Source organism: Rana temporaria, chromosome 2, assembly GCF_905171775.1.
Source record: "Rana temporaria chromosome 2, aRanTem1.1, whole genome shotgun sequence".
In the NCBI taxonomy this organism is placed as follows: Eukaryota; Metazoa; Chordata; class Amphibia; order Anura; family Ranidae; genus Rana; species Rana temporaria.
The window spans coordinates 413,553-433,553 of NC_053490.1; the positions used below are offsets into that span (position 1 = coordinate 413,553).

At 48.2% G+C, this 20,001-nt stretch overlaps 1 protein-coding gene across 1 annotated transcript; it reads right to left on the reverse strand.

The window, feature by feature from the left end:
- Window positions 1–15,950: 15,950 nt before the first annotated feature.
- On the reverse strand, window positions 15,951–17,760 carry RHOG (ras homolog family member G). The gene is given in 2 exon segments (XM_040339760.1): window positions 15,951–17,255; window positions 17,258–17,760. Coding segments are annotated over 2 exon segments (690 nt in total). The 5' UTR covers window positions 17,709–17,760; the 3' UTR covers window positions 15,951–17,016.
- Between the last annotated feature and the right edge of the window lie 2,241 nt (window positions 17,761–20,001).

Below are 20,001 nucleotides of genomic sequence, written 5' to 3' on the forward strand. Positions count from 1 at the left end.
AGGCAGTGCTCACTACACCAGGTACCACCAGACCAATGGGTCACTATTTTGTCGGGGAAATTGTCGGGCAAAGCCAATGAAGCCTTTCGGGCTCTTGCTCCAGAGGATATTTTACAATACCAGCAAGTTAAAAAGGCGCTGCTAACCCGATATGCCGTAACGCCAGAAGCCTACCGCCGGCGCTTCCGGGAGTCCAAGAAGAAGGCTGTGGACTCCCACATGGAATGGGCAAACCAGTTACAAAGGGTGGCATCCCATTGGGTCCAAGGGTGCAAGGCCAACACCGGGGAGGAAGTATTGCAGCTGTTCCTAATGGAACATTTCTTCCAAGACCTGGCCGCAGACATACAAGACTGGGTACGAGATCGCCGTCCCGCTAACTTAAACGAGGCGGCTCGGCTAGCAGATGAGTACGCGGAGACAAGGAAAGTAAGCCAGGGTACGACGCGGCTGGCTCAGAAGGTAGAACCGCGTACTCCAACCGTCACCCCACGCCCAGAGTTTCAAGCTCCAGTCCCACCACGTCCTCAGGGGCCTAACAACTACCCACGGGATTCGCCTAGGGTGACGTGCCATCACTGCAGCGACACGGGACATATTGCTCGTTATTGCCCTTTGAGAGCTACAAATAACAATTGGAGACGCACAACACCCAACACAGAGGTCACTCCATCACGTCGCTCTGCGGCCCACTGCCTGGAGACCGAGGGGGGCCCTGAGGAATGTCTGGGAATTTGGTATGAGGCAGACCCAATACAAGCGGCCTCTCCGGATAACCGTCAGCATCACCGTCAGGAGGTACGGGTGAATGGACAAGTAGCACAAGGCCTAAGAGATTCCGGGACTACTATCACTCTGGTTCAAAAACATCTGGTAAAGCCAGAGAACGTGTCCACTCGCACAGTTGCCGTCCGGGTCGCAGGGGGTGCTGTATTTCGCGTACCCACCACCCGGGTGCACTTAGACTGGGGAGCCGGGTCAGGAAAGACCACAGTTGGTATCATGGACAACCTACCTGCCGAGGTGGTGCTGGGCAACGACATTGGCCCTCTGACTTCGGCTTATTTACCTACACCTGCTGCTGCTTGTGCCGTGACCACCCGCGTTGCTGGAATCAACCCACTTGCTGCTGAGAACCGGGTAAGACTCCCTTCCCCGACATGTACTGTAGATCCGGCACAATATCACAGTCTAAAATGGGAATGTGACAAGTTGGCCAGTGAGAAATCAGAGATGCAACGACACTATGTCATGTATTATGAGATGTCCCGTGGCTTGAACATTGAAATGCACAAACAGGCGGAAATTGTCAAAAGATTAAATGGGATTTGCATCCAGGTGGTGCCGTATCTGTCCCAAGAGCATCAGCAACAGGTTTTGGGAGCCATTGAGAGAGCAAAGCAAGTGACTGTTCCAGAATTGAATTCTATTCTTCACCGTCACCATCAGCTACCGACCTGGTAAGCCAATGGGAAGGCCGACGGACTGTCCAGGCAAACGGAACTTTTACCCTAACAGCAGACCGGACATCCCCAAGTTGATCCGAAAAGGATCAATCCGGGTCTGCCGGAGTGTTCCACAAAAGGGGAGTAGTGTAACGGACCTATGCATGCTGCCGGGACAGTTATAATCTCATGCAGGAAGGACTACAAGGAACTGCATGGCTTGTCACAATTGGATGTACCGCATTGTATTCTGAGCTCAAAGGGTTAATTGGACAAGTCTCTTTTGATGCTGAATGCTAATGTTCCCTTCGCATAGCTAATGAACTCTCTTGTGGAGGTAACAGCCTCCTGTGAGGTGTATGCTGATGGGGATTATGTGTGAGTGATAATTGTTTTAAAGGTTAATTGAATTCTATTGTCTGATCAAGTTAAGGAGCCAAAACGGCTAGCAGCTGATTGGCTCAAGGGAGTGTCATTGTTTCAAAGTATGTGTATTGAAGGCCCCCCTGGGGGGGGGGAAGTGTCATTTGTTTCTGTACAGTTGTAACCAGATATAAGGAGGAAAAATGTGACATTAAAGGTCTGTCTGCTTGACTCTGCAAACGTAGTCCGTCTCGTTTCTTGGAAGGGCGTTCGATGGGATATACCGGCGGTACTTGCATATAGCAGCTTGCCAGGGAAAAGGACGTCTCTAACGGCTGAGACCCTCACACTACATGGGTAGCCGTTACACCTACCTCCCCTCCATTCTCTGTAATAGATGAGGTATTCTACCCCCCTCTCCGGTGTCCTGTGTCTCCTACCCCCCCTCCATTCTCTGTAATAGAAGAGGTATTATACCCCCCTCTCCGGTGTCCTGTGTCTCATACCCTCCCCTCCATTCTCTGTAATAGAAGAGGTATTATACCCCCCTCTCCGGTGTCCTGCGTCTCCTACCTCCCCTCCATTCTCTGTAATAGAAGAGGTATTATACCCCCCTCTCCGGTGTCCTGTATCTCCTACCTCCCCTCCATTCCCTGTAATAGAACATGTATTATACCCCCCTCTCCCGTGTCCTGTATCTCCTACCTCCCCTCCATTCTCTGTAATAGATGAGGTATTATACCCCCCTCTCCGGTGTCCTGTGTCTCCTACCCCCCCTCCATTCTTTGTAATAGAAGAGGTATTATACCCCCCTCTCCGGTGTCCCATGTCTCCTACCTCCTCTCCATTCTCTGTAATAGAAGAGGTATTCTACCCCCCTCTCTGGTGTCCTGTGTCTCCTACCTCCCCCTCCATTCTCTGTAATAGAAGAGGTATTATACCCCCCTCTCCGGTGTCCTGTGTCTCATACCCTCCCCTCCATTCTCTGTAATAGAAGAGGTATTATACCCCCCTCTCCGGTGTCCTGTGTCTCATACCCTCCCCTCCATTCTCTGTAATAGAAGAGGTATTATACCCCCCTCTCCGGTGTCCTGTGTCTCATACCCTCCCCTCCATTCTCTGTAATAGAAGAGGTATTATACCCCCCTCTCCGGTGTCCTGTGTCTCCTACCTCCCCTCCATTCTCTGTAATAGAAGAGGTATTATACCCCCCTCTCCGGTGTCCTGTATCTCCTACCTCCCCTCCATTCCCTGTAATAGAAGAGGTATTATACCCCCCTCTCCCGTGTCCTGTATCTCCTACCTCCCCTCCATTCTCTGTAATAGAAGAGGTATTATACCCCCCTCTCCGGTGTCCTGCGTCTCCTACCTCCCCTCCATTCCCTGTAATAGAAGAGGTATTATACCCCCCGCTCTGGTGTCCTGCGTCTCCTACCTCCCCTCCATTCTTTGTAATAGAAGAGGTATTATACCCCCCTCTCCGGGGTCCTACGTCTCCTACCTCCCCTCCATTCTCTGTAATAGAAGATGTATTATACCCCCCTCTCCGTTGTCCTGTGTCTCAAACCCTCCCCTCCATTCTCTGTAATAGAAGAGGTATCATACCCCCCTCTCTGGTGTCCTGTGTCTCCTACCTCCCCTCCATTCCCTGTAATAGAAGATGTATTATATCCACCTCTCTGGTGTTCTGTCCCCCCCAATCTGCCCCCAAGCCTGTCCATCCAATGTGTCCCCAAGCCTGTCCTTCCAATGTGTCCCCAAGCCTGTCCATCCAATGTGTCCCCAGGCCTGTCCATCCAATGTGCCCCCATGCCTGTCCATCCAATGTGTCCCCAAGCCTGTCCATCCAATGTGTCCCCAAGCCTGTCCATCCAATGTGTCCCCAAGCCTGTCCATCCAATGTGTCCCCAGGCCTGTCCATCCAATGTGCCCCCATGCCTGTCCATCCAATGTGTCCCCAAGCCTGTCCATCCAATGTGTCCCCAAGCCTGTTCATCCAATGTGTCCCCAAGCCTGTTCATCCAATGTGTCCCCAAGCCTGTCCATCCAATGTGTCCCCAAGCCTTGTCCATCCAATGTGTCCCCCAAGCCTGTCCATCCAATGTGTCCCCCAAGCCTGTCCATCCAATGTGTCCCCCAAGCCTGTCCATCCAATGTGTCCCCCAAGCCTGTCCATCCAATGTGTCCCCAGGCCTGTCCATCCAATGTGTCCCCAGGCCTGTCCATCCAATGTGTCCCCATGCCTGTCCATCCAATGTGTCCCCAGGCCTGTCCTTCCAATGTGTCCCCAGGCCTGTCCATCCAATGTGTCCCCAAGCCTTGTCCATCCAATGTGTTCCTTAAGCCTGTCCATTAAATGTGTCCCAAAGCCTTGTCCATCCAATGTGTCCCGTAAGCCTGTCCATCCAATGTGTCCCGTAAGCCTGTCCATCCAATGTGTCCCCAGGCCTGTCCATCCAATGTGTCCCCAGGCCTGTCCATCCAATGTGTCCCCAGGCCTGTCCATCCAATGTGTCCCCCAAGCCTGTCCATCCAATGTGTCCCCCAAGCCTGTCCATCCAATGTGTCCCCCAAGCCTGTCCATCCAATGTGCCCCCATGCCTGTCCATCCAATGTGTCCCCAGGCCTGTCCTTCCAATGTGTCCCCAGGCCTGTCCATCCAATGTGTCCCCAGGCCTGTCCATCCAATGTGTCCCCAAGCCTTGTCCATCCAATGTGTTCCTTAAGCCTGTCCATTAAATGTGTCCCAAAGCCTTGTCCATCCAATGTGTCCCGTAAGCCTGTCCATCCAATGTGTCCCGTAAGCCTGTCCATCCAATGTGTCCCCAGGCCTGTCCATCCAATGTGTCCCCAGGCCTGTCCATCCAATGTGTCCCCAGGCCTGTCCATCCAATGTGTCCCCAAGCCTGTCCATCCAATGTGTCCCCAAGCCTGTCCATCCAATGTGTCCCCAAGCCTGTCCATCTAATGTGTCCCCAAGCCTGTCCATCCAATGTGTCCCAAGGCCTGTCCATCCAATGTGTCCCCGAGCCTTGTCCATCCAATGTGTCTCCAAGCCTGTCCATCCAATGTGTCCCCAAGCCTGTCCATCCAATGTGTCCCCAAGCCTGTCCATCCAATGTGTCCCCAGGCCTGTTCATCCAATGTGTCCCCAAGCCTGTCCATCCAATGTGTCCCCAAGCCTGTCCATCTAATGTGTCCCCAAGCCTGTCCTTCCAATGTGTCCCCAGGCCTGTCCTTCCAATGTGTCCCCAAGCCTGTCCATCCAATGTGTCTCCAAGCCTGTCCATCCAATGTGTCCCCAAGCCTGTCCATCCAATGTGTCTCCAAGCATGTCCATCCAATGTGTCCCCAGGCCTGTCCATCCAATGTGTCCCCAGGCCTGTCCATCCAATGTGTCCCCAGGCCTGTCCATCCAATGTGTCCCCAGGCCTGTCCATCCAATGTGTCCCCAGGGCCTGTCCATCCAATGTGTCCCCAAGCCTGTCCATCCAATGTGTCCCCAGGCCTGTCCATCCAATGTGCCCCCAGGCCTGTCCATCCAATGTACCCCCAGGCCTGTCCATCCAATGTGTCCCCAGGCCTGTCCATCCAATGTGTCCCCAGGCCTGTCCATCCAATGTGTCCCCAGGCCTGTCCATCCAATGTGTCCCCAGGCCTGTCCATCCAATGTGTCCCCAGGCCTGTCCATCCAATGTGTCCCCAGGCCTGTCCTTCCAATGTGTCCCCAGGCCTGTCCTTCCAATGTGTCCCCAGGCCTGTCCTTCCAATGTGTCCCCAGGCCTGTCCTTCCAATGTGTCCCCAAGCCTGTCCATCCAATGTGTCCCCAGGCCTGTCCTTCCAATGTGTCCCCAAGCCTGTCCATCCAATGTGTCCCCAGGCCTGTCCATCCAATGTGTCCCCAGGCCTGTCCATCCAATGTGTCCCCAAGCCTGTCCATCCAATCTGTCTCCAGTCTGTCCATCCAATGTGTCCCCAGGCCTGTCCATCCAATGTGTCCCCAGGCCTGTCCATCCAATGTGTCCCCAAGCCTGTCCATCCAATGTGTCCCCAAGCCTGTCCATCCAATGTGTCCCCAGGCCTGTCCATCCAATGTGTCCCCAGGCCTGTCCATCCAATGTGTCCCCAGGCCTGTCCATCCAATGTGTCCCCAGGCCTGTCCATCCAATGTGTCCCCAGGCCTGTCCATCCAATGTGTCCCCAGGCCTGTCCTTCCAATGTGTCCCCAGGCCTGTCCTTCCAATGTGTCCCCAGGCCTGTCCTTCCAATGTGTCCCCAAGCCTTGTCCATCCAATGTGTCCCCAAGCCTTGTCCATCCAATGTGTCCCCAAGCATGTCCATCCAATGTGTCCCCAAGCATGTCCATCCAATGTGTCCCCAAGCATGTCCATCCAATGTGTCCCCAGGCCTGTCCATCCAATGTGTCCCCAGGCCTGTCCTTCCAATGTGTCCCCAAGCCTTGTCCATCCAATGTGTCCCCAAGCCTTGTCCATCCAATGTGTCCCTTAAGCCTGTCCATCCAATGTGTCCCCAAGCATGTCCATCCAATGTGTCCCCAAGCATGTCCATCCAATGTGTCCCCAAGCATGTCCATCCAATGTGTCCCCAAGCCTGTTCATCCAATGTGTCCCCAAGCCTTGTCCATCCAATGTGTCTCCCAAGCCTGTCCTTCCAATGTGTCCCCAGGCCTGTCCATCCAATGTGTCCCCAGGCCTGTCCATCCAATGTGTCCCCAGGCCTGTCCATCCAATGTGTCCCCAGGCCTGTCCATTCAATGTGTCCCCAGACCTGTCCATCCAATGTGTCCCCAGCCTGTCCCTCTGTAACCCCCTCTCCTCTCCTGCACACACTACATAGTAAGACAAGTCTTCAGCACCGTGTGTAATATTCTCGGTTCGGCCAATCCTGGATCCGGCACACTTATTACTTTGTTCCAGGTGTGAAGTGATTGTGTCCTGCGTTGTACCTGCAGAATTTATACGACAACATTCAGGACTCCAACATGTCTGCATCAACCCAACACTCCCGCCATGCAGAGTTCTTACACCGCGCTCTATGAAGGGGACCTGTCTGAACCCCATTCATGATATGCTGACCCCGAGGCCAAGGTCAGCGCCCCCCCCTCCCCCACCCAACACTGGCAGCCATGTCTATGGGACAATTGTTAATAAACCGACTTGCTGGTGATGAGGACAATGAAGGCCTGTGAAGTGCAGACACAGATCTGCCACATCAAGGCGCTCGGGGGAGGGGGGGGGGGGTCCGAATCGGGCTTGGCACACGCAGATGGCAGAAGACCTCAGAATTGCTCATGTTGGCTCCGGTCCCATAAATGACACAATTATCACCCTCATTCTTTCCACCCGTCTCCAGTGCTCTCTGACCGCAGCGTGCCGAGCGACCATTCCCCCGAAATGTGTGAATAATCCGAATAATTACAGCGATTGTTCAACTCCGAGCAAAGGGCGCCAAACTCAATCCCAACATTGGGGCCCCGCTCCGAGATCGGAAGGGGGGGGTACAGGACGGAGGTAACTGGCATCCGAAAATAAGAAGATGGAGGAAAGGGAGAGAAGGAGGAAGCAGTAGAGGAGAGAAGGAAAGGGGGATATGAAGGAAAAGAGGAGAAGAATGAAAGGGAGAGAAGGAGGAAAGAGAGAGAAGGAGGAAGCAGCAAAGGAGAGAAGGAAAGGGGGATATGAAGGAAAAGAGGAGAAGAATGAAAGGGAGAGAGAGGGAGGAAAGAGAGTGAAGAAGGAAAAAGGAGAGAAGGAGGAAAGGGAGTGAAGAAGGGAAAGGAGAAGAGAAGGTGTAAAGGAGAGAAAAGAAGAAAAAAGAGTGAAGGAGGAGAAAGGAGTAAAAGGAGAGAAGAAGGAAAAGGAGTGAAGCCCGTACACACAGGCCAGAATCTCGTCAGGAAAATACTTGTTTTTCCTGACGAGATTCTTGGCAAGAATCTCTTGCCGGCCGAGTGTACAGACACTCCATTCAAAAGCACCGCGGTTCTTTTGATAGGCAAGAACGCGGTGATGTCATTGCGTACGAGGATGCGCTCGTCACATTCGATGCCGTCGCCACCATCTTGCTGCACCCTACCTATGCCTAGAAAGCTACCGCGCATGCGTCAAAGTCATTTCGAGCATGCGCGGGTTTCCACGGCGACAGGTAAGTATACACATTGGCCCGGATTCAGAGAGCAATTGCGCCTGCGTAACCATAGTTACGCAGCGCAATTGCTTGCTTGCGCCGGCGTTACGAATGCTCCTGATTCAGGAACATTGTAACGCCGACTGCAGCATAAAATCTGCTCTTATGCCACGCAGATTTTAGGCTGCATTCTTGCGATGACCGCTAGGGGGCGCTCCCATTGTGCTCAGTGTATAGTATGCAAATTGCATACTAACACCGATTCACAATGTTGCGCGGGCCCTGCGTACGCAATTTACGTTGTTTCCGTACGGCGTGTTTAGCGTAAGGCTGCCCCTTCTAATAGTAGGGGCAGCCAATGCTAAAGTATACCCGCCGTTCCCGCGTCGCGAAATTTGAATTTCACGTCGTTTGCGTAAGTGATTTGTGAATGGCGCTGGACGCCATTCACGTTCACTTTGAAGCAAATGACGTCCTTGCGACGTCATTTGCCGCAATGCACGTCGGGAAAGTTTCCCAACGGCGCATGCGCTTTACGATCGGCACGGGAACGCGCCTAATTTAAATGATTCCCGCCCCCTGCGGGATCATTTAAATTGCGCGCGCTTACGCCGGGGCAATTTTGCCGGCGCGCCCTCGCAATTTACGGAGCTACTGCTCCGTGAATCGAGGGCAGCGGCGCAAATTTGCGGGGGCGCAGGGCAAAATCGTTGCCCTGTGCCTCCGTAATTTATGCGCAAATCTTACTGAATTTGGGCCAGTCTCGGGTTTCTTGGCAGGAAAACACGGCCGAGAATCACGACGAGAAATTAGAGAGCGGGATCTCTATTTTTCTCGTCTGGATTCTGGGCAGTTTTCTTGACGAGAAACCTGAAAGCCTCGTACACACGCTCGGTATACTCGGCAAGAACGCTCTGCCAGCAGTTTCATTGCTGAGAACACCGAGCGTGTGTACGAGGCTAGAAGCAGAGAGAAAGGAAAAGGAGAGAAGAAGAAAAAGGAAGTAAAGGAGAGAAAAGGGAGTAAAGGAGAGAGGAAGGAAAGGAAGAGTAGAAGGTGTGGAGGAGAGAAGAATTAAAGTGAGAGAAGGAGAAAAGGAGAGAAGAATGAAAGGAGGAGAAGAAGTAAAGGAGAGAAGAATGAAAGCGAGAGAAGGAAAAAGGAGTAAAGGAGAGAAGAAGAAAGGAGTGAAGAATGAAAGGGAGTAAAGGAGAGAAAAGGGAGTAAAGGAGAGAGGAAGGAAAGGAAGAGTAGAAGGTGTAAAGGAGAGAAGAATTAAAGTGAGAGAACGGAAAAGGAGTAAAGGAGAGAAGAATGAAAGCGAGAGAAGGAAAAAGGAGTAAAGGAGAGAAGAAGAAAGGAGTGAAGAATGAAAGGGAGTAAAGGAGAGAACAGGGAGTAAAGGCGAGAGGAAGGAAAGGAAGAGTAGAAGGCGTAAAGGAGAGAAGAATGAAAGCGAGAGAAGGAAAAAGGAGTAAAGGAAAGAAGAAGAAAGGAGTGAAGAATGAAAGGGAGTAAAGGAGAGAAGAATGAAAGGGGGAGAAGAAGTAAAGGGAGAGAAGACGGAAAAAAAGAGTAAAGGAGAGAAGAAGCAAAGGGAGAGAAAGAACAGGACAGGAAAAGAAGAGAAAAGGAGTGAGGCCTCGTACACACGACAGAGTTTCTCGGCAGAATTCAGCGAGAAACTCGGTCAGAGCCGGATTCTGCCGAGAAACTCTGTCGTGTGTACACTTTCGGCCCGATGGAGCCGCCGAGGAACTCGCCGAGAAAATAGAGAACATGTTCTCTATTTTCTCGTTGTTCTATGGGAGAACTCGGCCCGCCGAGCTCCTCGGCGGCTTCATCCCTGAACTCGCCGAGGAACTCGATGTGTTTGGCACGTCGAGTTCCTCGGCCGTGTGTACGGGGCCTGAGAGAGGAAAGTATAGGAGAGAAGGAAGAAAAGGAGAGAAGGCAAAGACAGAAGGGAGAAAGGAACGGGAAAGTGAGAGAAGAAGAATGAGTAAAGGAGAGAAGAAGGAAAGGAAGAGTAGAAGGTGTAAAGGAGAGAAGAATGAAAGCGAGAGAAGGAAAAAGGAGTAAAGGAAAGAAGAAGAAAGGAGTGAAGAATGAAAGGGAGTAAAGGAGAGAACAGGGAGTAAAGGAGAGAGGAAGGAAAGGAAGAGTAGAAGGTGTAAAGGAGAGAAGAATTAAAGTGAGAGAACGGAAAAGGAGAGAAGAATGAAAGGGGGAGAAGAAGTAAAGGGAGAGGAAGGAAAGGGAGAGAAGACGGAAAAAAAGAGTAAAGGAGAGAAGAAGCAAAGGGAGAGAAAGAACAGGACAGAAGCAGGACAGGAAAAGAAGAGAAAAGGAGTGAGAGAGGAAAGTATAGGAGAGAAGGAAGAAAAGGAGAGAAGGCAAAGACAGAAGGGAGAAAGGAACGGGAAAGTGAGAGAATAATGAGTAAAGGAGAGAAGAAGGAAAGGGAAAGGAGGGAAGAAGTATGTGGAAAGGACATAAGAAGAAAAGCAAGAGAAGAAAAAGGAGTAAGGGAGGGAAGAAGGAATAGGCAAAAGAAGAGAAGAAAGAAAGGGAGAGAAGGGATGGGACAGAAGGATGAAAGGAAATGACAGGGAGAAAAGAGAAGAAAAAGGAGTAAGGGAGGGAAGAAGGAAAATGATGGAAGGATGAAAGAGATCAAGGCAAGAATAGAGGAAGGGAAGGAAGAAGGACAGGGAGGGAAGAAGAGAATAAAAGAGAAGGGACACAAGCAAAGACAATAATGTAAAAAAGTATAGGACAATGGAGGAATCCTCTATAGACTCCAGGAACCAAATTACGATGGTAGAGAACTTCTTCTGTTTTACATAGAAACTAGCCTGATACCCGCGTACATTGGCACTCGGAGATGGGGGTCACTCCTCGGGATATTTTGGCCTTGCACAATGTTGACCCCTTTCTGGACCAAAAAACGAGAGATCTCCCAGAACTTCATGGATTTCACTCTTCCAGATGATCCGACCTTCTGTTTCATCACTCCTCAATTCCCACCAAAATCTCTCCTCCGTCATCTCTTGAATGCTGATAAATCATGCATTCCCCTAGAATGGAAAGTCACCAACCCTTCTATTGTCTTCCTTTGGTTACGCAGAGTTGATGACATTTGTGATACGGAGGACCTTCTACTCTCCTCCCAGAATAAGTATAAAGCCTTCAAGAAGATTTGGTTTTACTGTCTGGACTTCCCATTTCCAGAGGAAGGTAAAGTTCTCATGTTTGAAGACACTTCCGCCTTCATATGGGGATGTACTACTGAGGAAAGTGTGTAGTGGATTGATGGAGGGATCCTGAGGGGTAATTAGTCTGATGATGGCTCCAGATACCGGCACAGTCATCAGACTGATTACCAATTATGGCTCCAGATACCGGCACAGTCATCAGACTGATCACCAGTTATGGCTCCAGATACCGGCACAGTCATGAGACTGATCACCAGTTATGGCTCCAGATACCGGCACAGTCATCAGACTGATCACCAGTTATGGCTCCAGATACCGGCACAGTCATGAGACTGATCACCAGTTATGGCTCCAGATACCGGCACAGTCATGAGACTGATCACCAGTTATGGCTCCAGATACCGGCACAGTCATCAGACTGATCACCAGTTATGGCTCCAGATACCGGCACAGTCATCAGACTGATCACCAGTTATGGCTCCAGATACCGGCACAGTCATCAGACTGATCACCAGTTATGGCTCCAGATACCGGCACAGTCATCAGACTGATCACCAATTACAGGTAAATCACTCGCCTGACGAAGAGGTCCTGCGTGGCCTCGAAACTTTGCATTTCTGGTGATACTTTTTTTTGCAATAAACTTTTGGACATCATCTACGATCCATGGTGTTGGAGAATATGTTCATGTGGTTGATGGTTCCAGTGCCCAGCTGGTGATCGCATCAGCACCCACCTTTTACCTATGAGCCGTCTCTCCAAGAACGTGTGCAATTGGAATATTGACTAGACTGATCACCAATTATGGCTCCAGATACCGGCACAATCATCAGACTGATTACCAATTATGGCTCCAGATACCGGCACAGTCATCAGACTGATTACCAATTATGGCTCCAGATACCGGCACAATCATCAGACTGATCAACAGTTTTGGCTTTAGATACCAGCATGGTCGTCAGACTGATCACCAGTTATGGCTCCAGGTACCGGCACAGTCATCAGACCAATCACCAGTTATGGCTCCAGATACCGGCACAATCATCAGACTGATCCCCAATAATAAATCCTTTATGAATAGAATTGGATTTTTTGCCTGGAGTTCAGGGTTCATACCCGTAATCCAACCTCCCTTCTATAAAATGAACGTTCTTTATTTGGTGTGACTTGATCAGAGACACAACGATATATTAATATTCTTTATTCAGAAATAGTGACAGAGAAAACAGCGGCTACGAGGCGTATAACAGGAACACAGCGATCCGAAGACGGACAATACACAAACCATGGAACCCTGAGTAGATAAAATATCCGACTTCTTTCATCTTCTGCTATAACACCTTCCTTCCATACTTCTTTTATTCTAATCGTTTCCTCAACACTTGTAATGTGCCCATAGATATAAGACGATTGTGGACCAACCGTGTTATCAGTCATATCAGGAATGGACTGTATGTCTATGGGGGTTCCTCAATCTGTCCAGACACCCCCCGGCTAAGCAGGAATGATTCTTTTGTTCTCCATAACTAAGCTGGCCACGGGGATGTCTGTGATGGGTAAACCAGTATGCTTGACCCATGTAGATTGTGTATGGTTATGTCACCGTCAGTCCATAGAACATCTTACATCTACGGGCACCTTCATGTATCTATCCATGAATATTATTAATGACTCACTTACACAGATCTATAAAAATATACATCATGGCCTGTAAGCCAGAGAGAGAGGTTTATGTTCAAAAAGTTTTAACAAACAGACGTGCCGTATTCCTGTGGTCTGATATATCAAATAAAACATAAAGGTTTGGAAAAAAAAGCCAAGAAACGTGAACAATCCATGAGAGTTTTATGAGGTCTCCTTGAGACTTCCACAAAGATTCCTTGAGGGTACGCTGAAGGTTCTATGAGGGTTCCACAGGGATTTCATTAGGGTTATAGAGGGTTCCGTAATGATTCCATGAGGGTTTTATGAAAGTTCCACAAATATTTCATGATGGTTTTATGAAAGTTCCATGAATGAGGATTTATTGAGAGTTTTATAAAAGTTCCGTGAGGATTCATTGAAGGTCTATGTAGGTTCTTAAAAATTGCACAAGGCTTTCAAGAAGGTTTTATGAGGGTTCCACAATGATTCCATAAGGGTTCACTGAAGATTCCATAAGGGTTTTATAAAAGTTCAACAAATATTTCATGAAAGTTTCATGAGGATTTCCTGAGGGTTTTCAGAATTACTTAAGGGTTTTATGAAAATTCCATAATGATTCCATGAGGGTTTTATGAAAGTTTCAAGAGGATTCATTGAGGGTTTATGAGGGCTCTTTGAGACTTCCACAAAGATTCCTTGAGGGTACACTGAAGGTTTTATGAGGGTTCCACAAGGATTTCATTAGGGTTTTTCGAGGGCTCCATAATGATTCCATAAGGGTTTTATGAAAGTTCCACAAATATTTCAGGATGGTTTTATGAAAGTTCCATGAATGAGGATTTATTGAGGGATTTATAAAAGTTCCGTGAGGATTCATTGAAGATTCTTAAAAATTGCACAAGGCTTTCAAGAAGGTTTTATGAGGGTTCCACAATGATTCCATAAGGGTTCACTGAAGATTCCATGAGGGTTTTTTAAAAGTTCAACAAATATTTCATGAAAGTTTAATGAGGATTTCCTGGGGGTTTTATGAAAGTTCCATAAGGATTTCTTGAGGGTTTTCAGAATTTCTTAAGGGTTTTATGAAAATTCCATGAGGGTTTTATGAACGTTTCAAGAGGATTCATTAAGGGATTATGAGGGCTCTTTGAGACTTCCACAAAGATTCCTTGAGGGTACACTGAAGGTTTTATGAGGGTTCCACAGGGATTTTATTAGGGTTTTTCGAGGGCTCCATAATGACTCCATGATGGTTTACTGAAGATTCCTTGAGGGTTTTATGAAAATTCCATGGGGATTCCGTGAGAGTTTTATGACAGTTCCACAAAGATTCCTTGAGGTTTTTATAAAAGTTCCACAAATATTTCATGAGGGTTTTATGAAAGTTCATAAAAATTGCACAAGGATTTCAAGAAGGTTTTATGAAGGTTCCACAATGATTCCATAAGGGTTCACTGAAGATTCCATGAGGGTTTTATAAAAGTTCCACAAATATTTCATGAGGGTTTTATGAGGACTTCCTGGGGGGTTTTATGAAAGTTCCATAAGGATTCCTTGAGGTTTTTTTAAAGTTTCAAGAGGATTCATTGAGGGTTTTATGAATATTCCATGAGGATTCATTAAGGGTCTATGAAGGTTCATAAACATTTTCAAGGATTTCAAGAAGGTTTTATGAGGGTTCCACAATGATTCCATAAGGGTTCACTGAAGATTCCATGAGGGTTTTTTTCTAAAAGTTCCACAAATATTTCATAAAAGTTTCAAGAGGATTCATTGAGGGTTTTATGAATATTCCATGAGGATTCATTAAGGGTCTATGAAGGTTCATAAACATTTTCAACGATTTCAAGAAGGTTTTATGAGGGTTCAATGATTCCATGAGGCTCACTGACTATTCCATGAAGGTGTTATGAGGGTTCATTGATTCCATGAGGGTCACTGAAGATTCCATGAAGGTGTTATGAGGGTTCCACAAAAATTTCATGAGAGTTTTATGAATGTTCCTTAAGAATTCATTGACGGTTTTATGAATATTCCACGATGCTTGCTTGTGGGTTTTCTGATGGTTCATAGAAATTCCAGGAAAATAGAAGATTTTATCACATGGTGGTTAATGCAGCCTATCAGTGACACCCTCATTATATATCCATTATCTGATAACACTCGTTAAGCAGTGAAGAAGTCACTTCTCATCTCTTTCTTCTAAGTCCAGAATCCACTTGTCTTCAGTTGTGCCCAAAGAATTGATTTTTGTACTCCATATTTATGACATTGACAGTTATTCTGATGGTATTTCAGTTGTTTTCTGTTCACTTGGAGAATGTCTGCCAACTCCCTGTAGAGCCCTGTCTATGGTGGCAGCTGTGTTGGTAGCCTGTGACAGAAGAAGCCATCCAATGCTCTACTTTTGTTCTTCAAACTTGGGCCAAGACCAAATACAAAAAATTGGGATTACTGCCACTGATTTAGTATTTGGCACCAGTTGCCCGCTCTCAATAGTGCACACGTGTTGTAACGGAGTACCTGTATCTGTGGTTAGTACCTGGTGCTTCTTTAGTGTGACCCCCTTAATGCCCTGACATTAGGCACAGTATGTACATTTCTATGTCAGAGCTGTGTCACCCCTCAACCCCCCCCCCATCGTGTCCTTCAAAATTAAAACCTTTCTATAGGTCATAGTGCAGTATAAAAATTGTGGGCATGTGGGCCATTGAACATTTATGGTGGCTGATTAGCTCTCTACCAATGGCAGGTTCACTTTGGAGAAGGACTCCCATGTAAAGAAAGTTTGTCCTATTCGTCCTGGGTATTTTATTCATGAAAATGTTAAAATAATTACTGTATTTATAGCCAGTTACTAGTTTGGTTTAATTTTCTTTAGCTGAGGAAGCCACTAACATTCCCGACTCATATAGAGACTATTCCTGCCTTGTCTCTGGGGGTAAGGACACTCCATCTGTGCACCCTTACCTCACCTCCATAGACAGCTGAGCTCCAAGCCAGTGGCACTGGGAAGTATACATGCAGGAAGTTGCCAGACGTTGCTTTTCCATGAAATTCTCTATCTTCAGCATCCACCAGACGTTGCTTTTCCATGAAATTCTCTATCTTCAGCATCCACCGACGTTGCCGTTCCATGAAATTCTCTATCTTCAGCATCCACCAGACGTTGCTTTTCCATGAAATTCTCTATCTTCAGCATCCACCAGACGTTGCTGTTCCATGAATTTCTCTATCTTCAGAATCCACCAGACGTTGCTTTTCCATGAAATTCTCTATCTTCAGCAGCCACCAGACATTGCTTTTCCATGAAATTCTCTATCTTCAGCAGCCACCAGACGTTGCTGTTCCATGAAATTCTCTATCTTCAGCACCCACCAGACGTTGCTTTTCCATGAAATTCTCTATCTTCAGCATCCACCAGACATTGCTTTCTGGATCCCAATGTTTTGTGGAGCGTAATATAACATAAAAAGCAGAAGAAAGTCCTTTTTGTGCCTTCTAAACTTCCCAGACTGGGGAGGAAATCGGAGGAGCCATGATTGGGAGATACCAAGGGTGCACAATTCTGTGTGTGTTATACCTGGAGCTACGGAATCAGAAGAGAAGCTCATAAATTGTCCCCTTCAGATCTGACCACTTATGGAATGCTCTACACAGGTGGTGGCCATTCTGATGTTAAAATTCTTCCTCATGAGCCTTGACTGTTAGAGCGCCATAGGGACCCCTAAACTGCAAGCAGTTTTTCATGTTTTTTTTTTTTCCGCATTGGAGTTTCAATATATGACCAGTTTAGATGCAAATAGCGTCAAGCAAAGTTCTTCCAAGTCTTCAAGCTTCACATATAGTAATATGGCTGCTGGTTTTTCTTCAAGAAGCAAAAAATTATAACTAAAAAGAAAACACGATAACATTTTCAAAAATAAATTGTAAAAATGCGGTATTGCGATAAAAATTTCTCAGAATGTAAGAAGAATTTGCGTAGTTCTGTACTTTGTATAACCTCAGCAATCTCAGGTGGTGTCACACAAAACACGAGACATCTTCTTATATTCCATGAATGTTATGAGGTGCGAAATTTCGTGCCCAACACCGGAACAGACAAAACCGTTTGGTGCTGTCTGAAATATTCATCTCCATCTGGGGGTTTCTTGGGTCTAATGAACATTTTACATAAAGGAACACATAGAAGAGTCTGTCATTTCGGTCCTTGAGGTCTACGTAGGTTGTGGTTCTTCAGGACAAAGTCACATAAACTGAGATCAACACAAGGAGGTCCCACTGACCAGATCATCACCTTGGAGGCATTTCTTTTCACAGTAAGAAGCATGGACTCTTCTTTTTTACTGGATTTGGGTTGAGAACGGCCTTTACTGACTCTGCGAAAACCTCTTTGATGCCATCTTGGTTCAGGGCTGAGCACTCCATGTACTTCACCGCGTGAATTTGCCGGGACAGGCTGACCCCTTGTTGGTGGGAGATCGGTAGCTGGTTCTGCTCTTTTAGCTTTTTGATGACATCCGGGTTGGCTCTTAGATCCTTCTTGGTGCCCACCAGGAGGATGGGAACGTTGGGACAATGGTGGCCCACTTCAGGATACCACTTGTGCTTGATGTTCTCGTAAGATGGAGGACTGGCGATGGAGAAGCAGATGATGAAGACGTTGGTCTGGGGGTAAGACAATGTCCTTAGTCGGTCGTACTCTTCTTGGCCAGCTGTGTCCCACAAGTTCAGGCTCACGGTTTTTCCATCCACTGTACATTGGGCACTGTAGTTGTCAAACACGGTGGGGATGTACTCCTTGGGGAAAGCATTGGTGGTGTAACAGATGAGAAGACAAGTTTTCCCCACAGCTCCGTCTCCGACTACCACACACTTAATGCTCTGCATGGTCTCCGTTGTGTCCAGTTTCAGCAACCTGGAAAAGAGACATAAGAATGAAGTCAGGAGTACGAAACTTCAAAATCAAACAAATCTGTCAACGATAAGAATACCCAAAACCAATATTTCATTTAAGTGAGGGGTGGACAACCGACTGGCTTTCTTATAACCATCAAGGACACCATCTCCCCAAATTACCATAGAGACTTATGCCTCTTGTAGAAGTCGGAGTAATCTAAATAAAGGAGAACCCAACTCTTCAAAGACAGGAGAAGACCCCATCACAATGGCTTCAGCTCATAGCTGGAAAATCAGAGCTTTGTAGAAGGTTCTAGCCACCTTCATCCATCAGTCTCTTGAACATGCGTTTTGTTTAAGCTGACGTTCATATTATAGATTTATACAGTACAACAGCAAAAAAGACTTCATAATAAGACTTGGCAACAATACAAATTTACATTCATGGTTGGGAGATCTTGGGGTGTCCTGGGATGGGGGGTCATTCATGGTTGGGAGTCCTGTGTCCTGGGATGGGGGGTCATTCATGGTTGGGGGTCTTGTGCCCTCAGATGGGGGGGGGGTCATTCATGGTTGGGGGTCTTGTGTCCTGGGAGGGGGAGTCATTCATGGTTGGGGGTCTTGTGTCCTGGGATGGGGAGTCATTCATGGTTGGGGGTCTTGTGTCCTGGGATGGGGAGTCATTCATGGTTGGCGGTCTTGTGTCCTGGGATGGGGGTCATTCATGGTTGGGGGTCTTGTGTCCTGGGATGGGGGTCATTCATGGTTGGGGGTCTTGTGCCCTCGGATGGGGGGGGGGGGTCATTCATGGTTATGAGAACCTTCGGTGTCCTGTAACTCGGTTTCATCAGTTCAGCTTTCCAGAAATATTTTACCAGTAAAGAATGTGAAGAAATCCCCTTCACTATTTCCTGACAACCACAAAGAGGAAGTTCCATGTGACACTCGCCGGCCACTTCCTCATTTCACACGACTTCCTCCTCTCTATATCTCCTTCCCCCGTCACACCAGATCTTCCTGACTCTTCAGAAATAGAATCTCCAGCTCTATATATAAAACCTCGGAGGAGAACGCCGTCTGTCCGTGTCTGCTTGTCATGGTGGATCCGGATTGGCGGTTGGCATGGTTGCCTTGCTGCCCCCCGGGGGGGTCCCTGAGCTCAATTCCCAGCGGGAATCACAAAACATTGATGACGTGTGGCATTGGTCACATTATTTATATTGTTCCTTTATTTAGGTGTCAGGGGGTCAGAGGTCACCTGGCGCCCCATCTCTTGCCTGAATTAGAAGGGCGTGTTTCGGCTAGCTGATAGGTCCGTTACTGTGACCTCTGACCCTCTGATTGGCTACACCAGTATTTCTTTATAAGTGAACCTGTCAGAAAAATCCCTGAGCGCCCTTCCATACTACTTTCCCTCCAATGTCTATACTTACCTTCACTGCCTCCTCTCCACCATCACATTCCTGACAATCGTCATCAAGAGCTGACTTCCAGGAGCTGCGGTGGCTCGACGCGATTGGCACTGCGCTGACAAGCCATTCACCTCTGCAGCTAGGGGTTCGGTCTCAGCTACATGTGAATTGAGTTTGGTGGTCTCAGCCCGGCCCCCGGTGGGTGTGCTATGCAAGGTAAGCTTGCGCTTAGTACGCCCACCCCCCTCCCACAAAAACCACCACACTTACACGCACTCGAAATTGGGTTAACACACGCACTTTGACCTCTAAAAAGAGAGGCGAAGTACTAACGGGGCTGGTTGAGCGGGCTACATCCTCTCACTCCCTTATAGGGAGTCCCTCTGCCCCGTTGGGCTTCAAAGCGGAGCAGGTAGGGCGGGCTGTGTGGGAGGGCCCCCTCACACACCCGCCATTGCCACCCGGGGCATGGAGAAAGGTGGCAGATTACCTCTGGGGGAGGCCTGCCTACTCCCAACTCCTACAGTCCGGCTCCTCTCTCGAGTACATGCACAAAATACACTTTAAAAAAAAAAAGAGCTGACTTCCACTGGTTCTCTGAATGGCACGCCTCCCCTCCCCCGTGTGACAGCACTTGGCCTGGGAGTTGGCTCTTGGGCCCCAACTGGTAAATTTCTGGTGGAGACGGGGGGTCACGTGGAGACGGGTCACGTGGTGATGGATGGAGACGGGTCGGGGGGGGTCACGTGTAGACGGGGGGGGGGGTCACGTGGTCACAAACTCCACCATGAAGTAGGAGAATTTCTGGTTGTGTTTAGTCCCCGAGGAACTGTTGGGTTGGAGATATCTGGGGGGGGGGGGGCTTTTAGAAG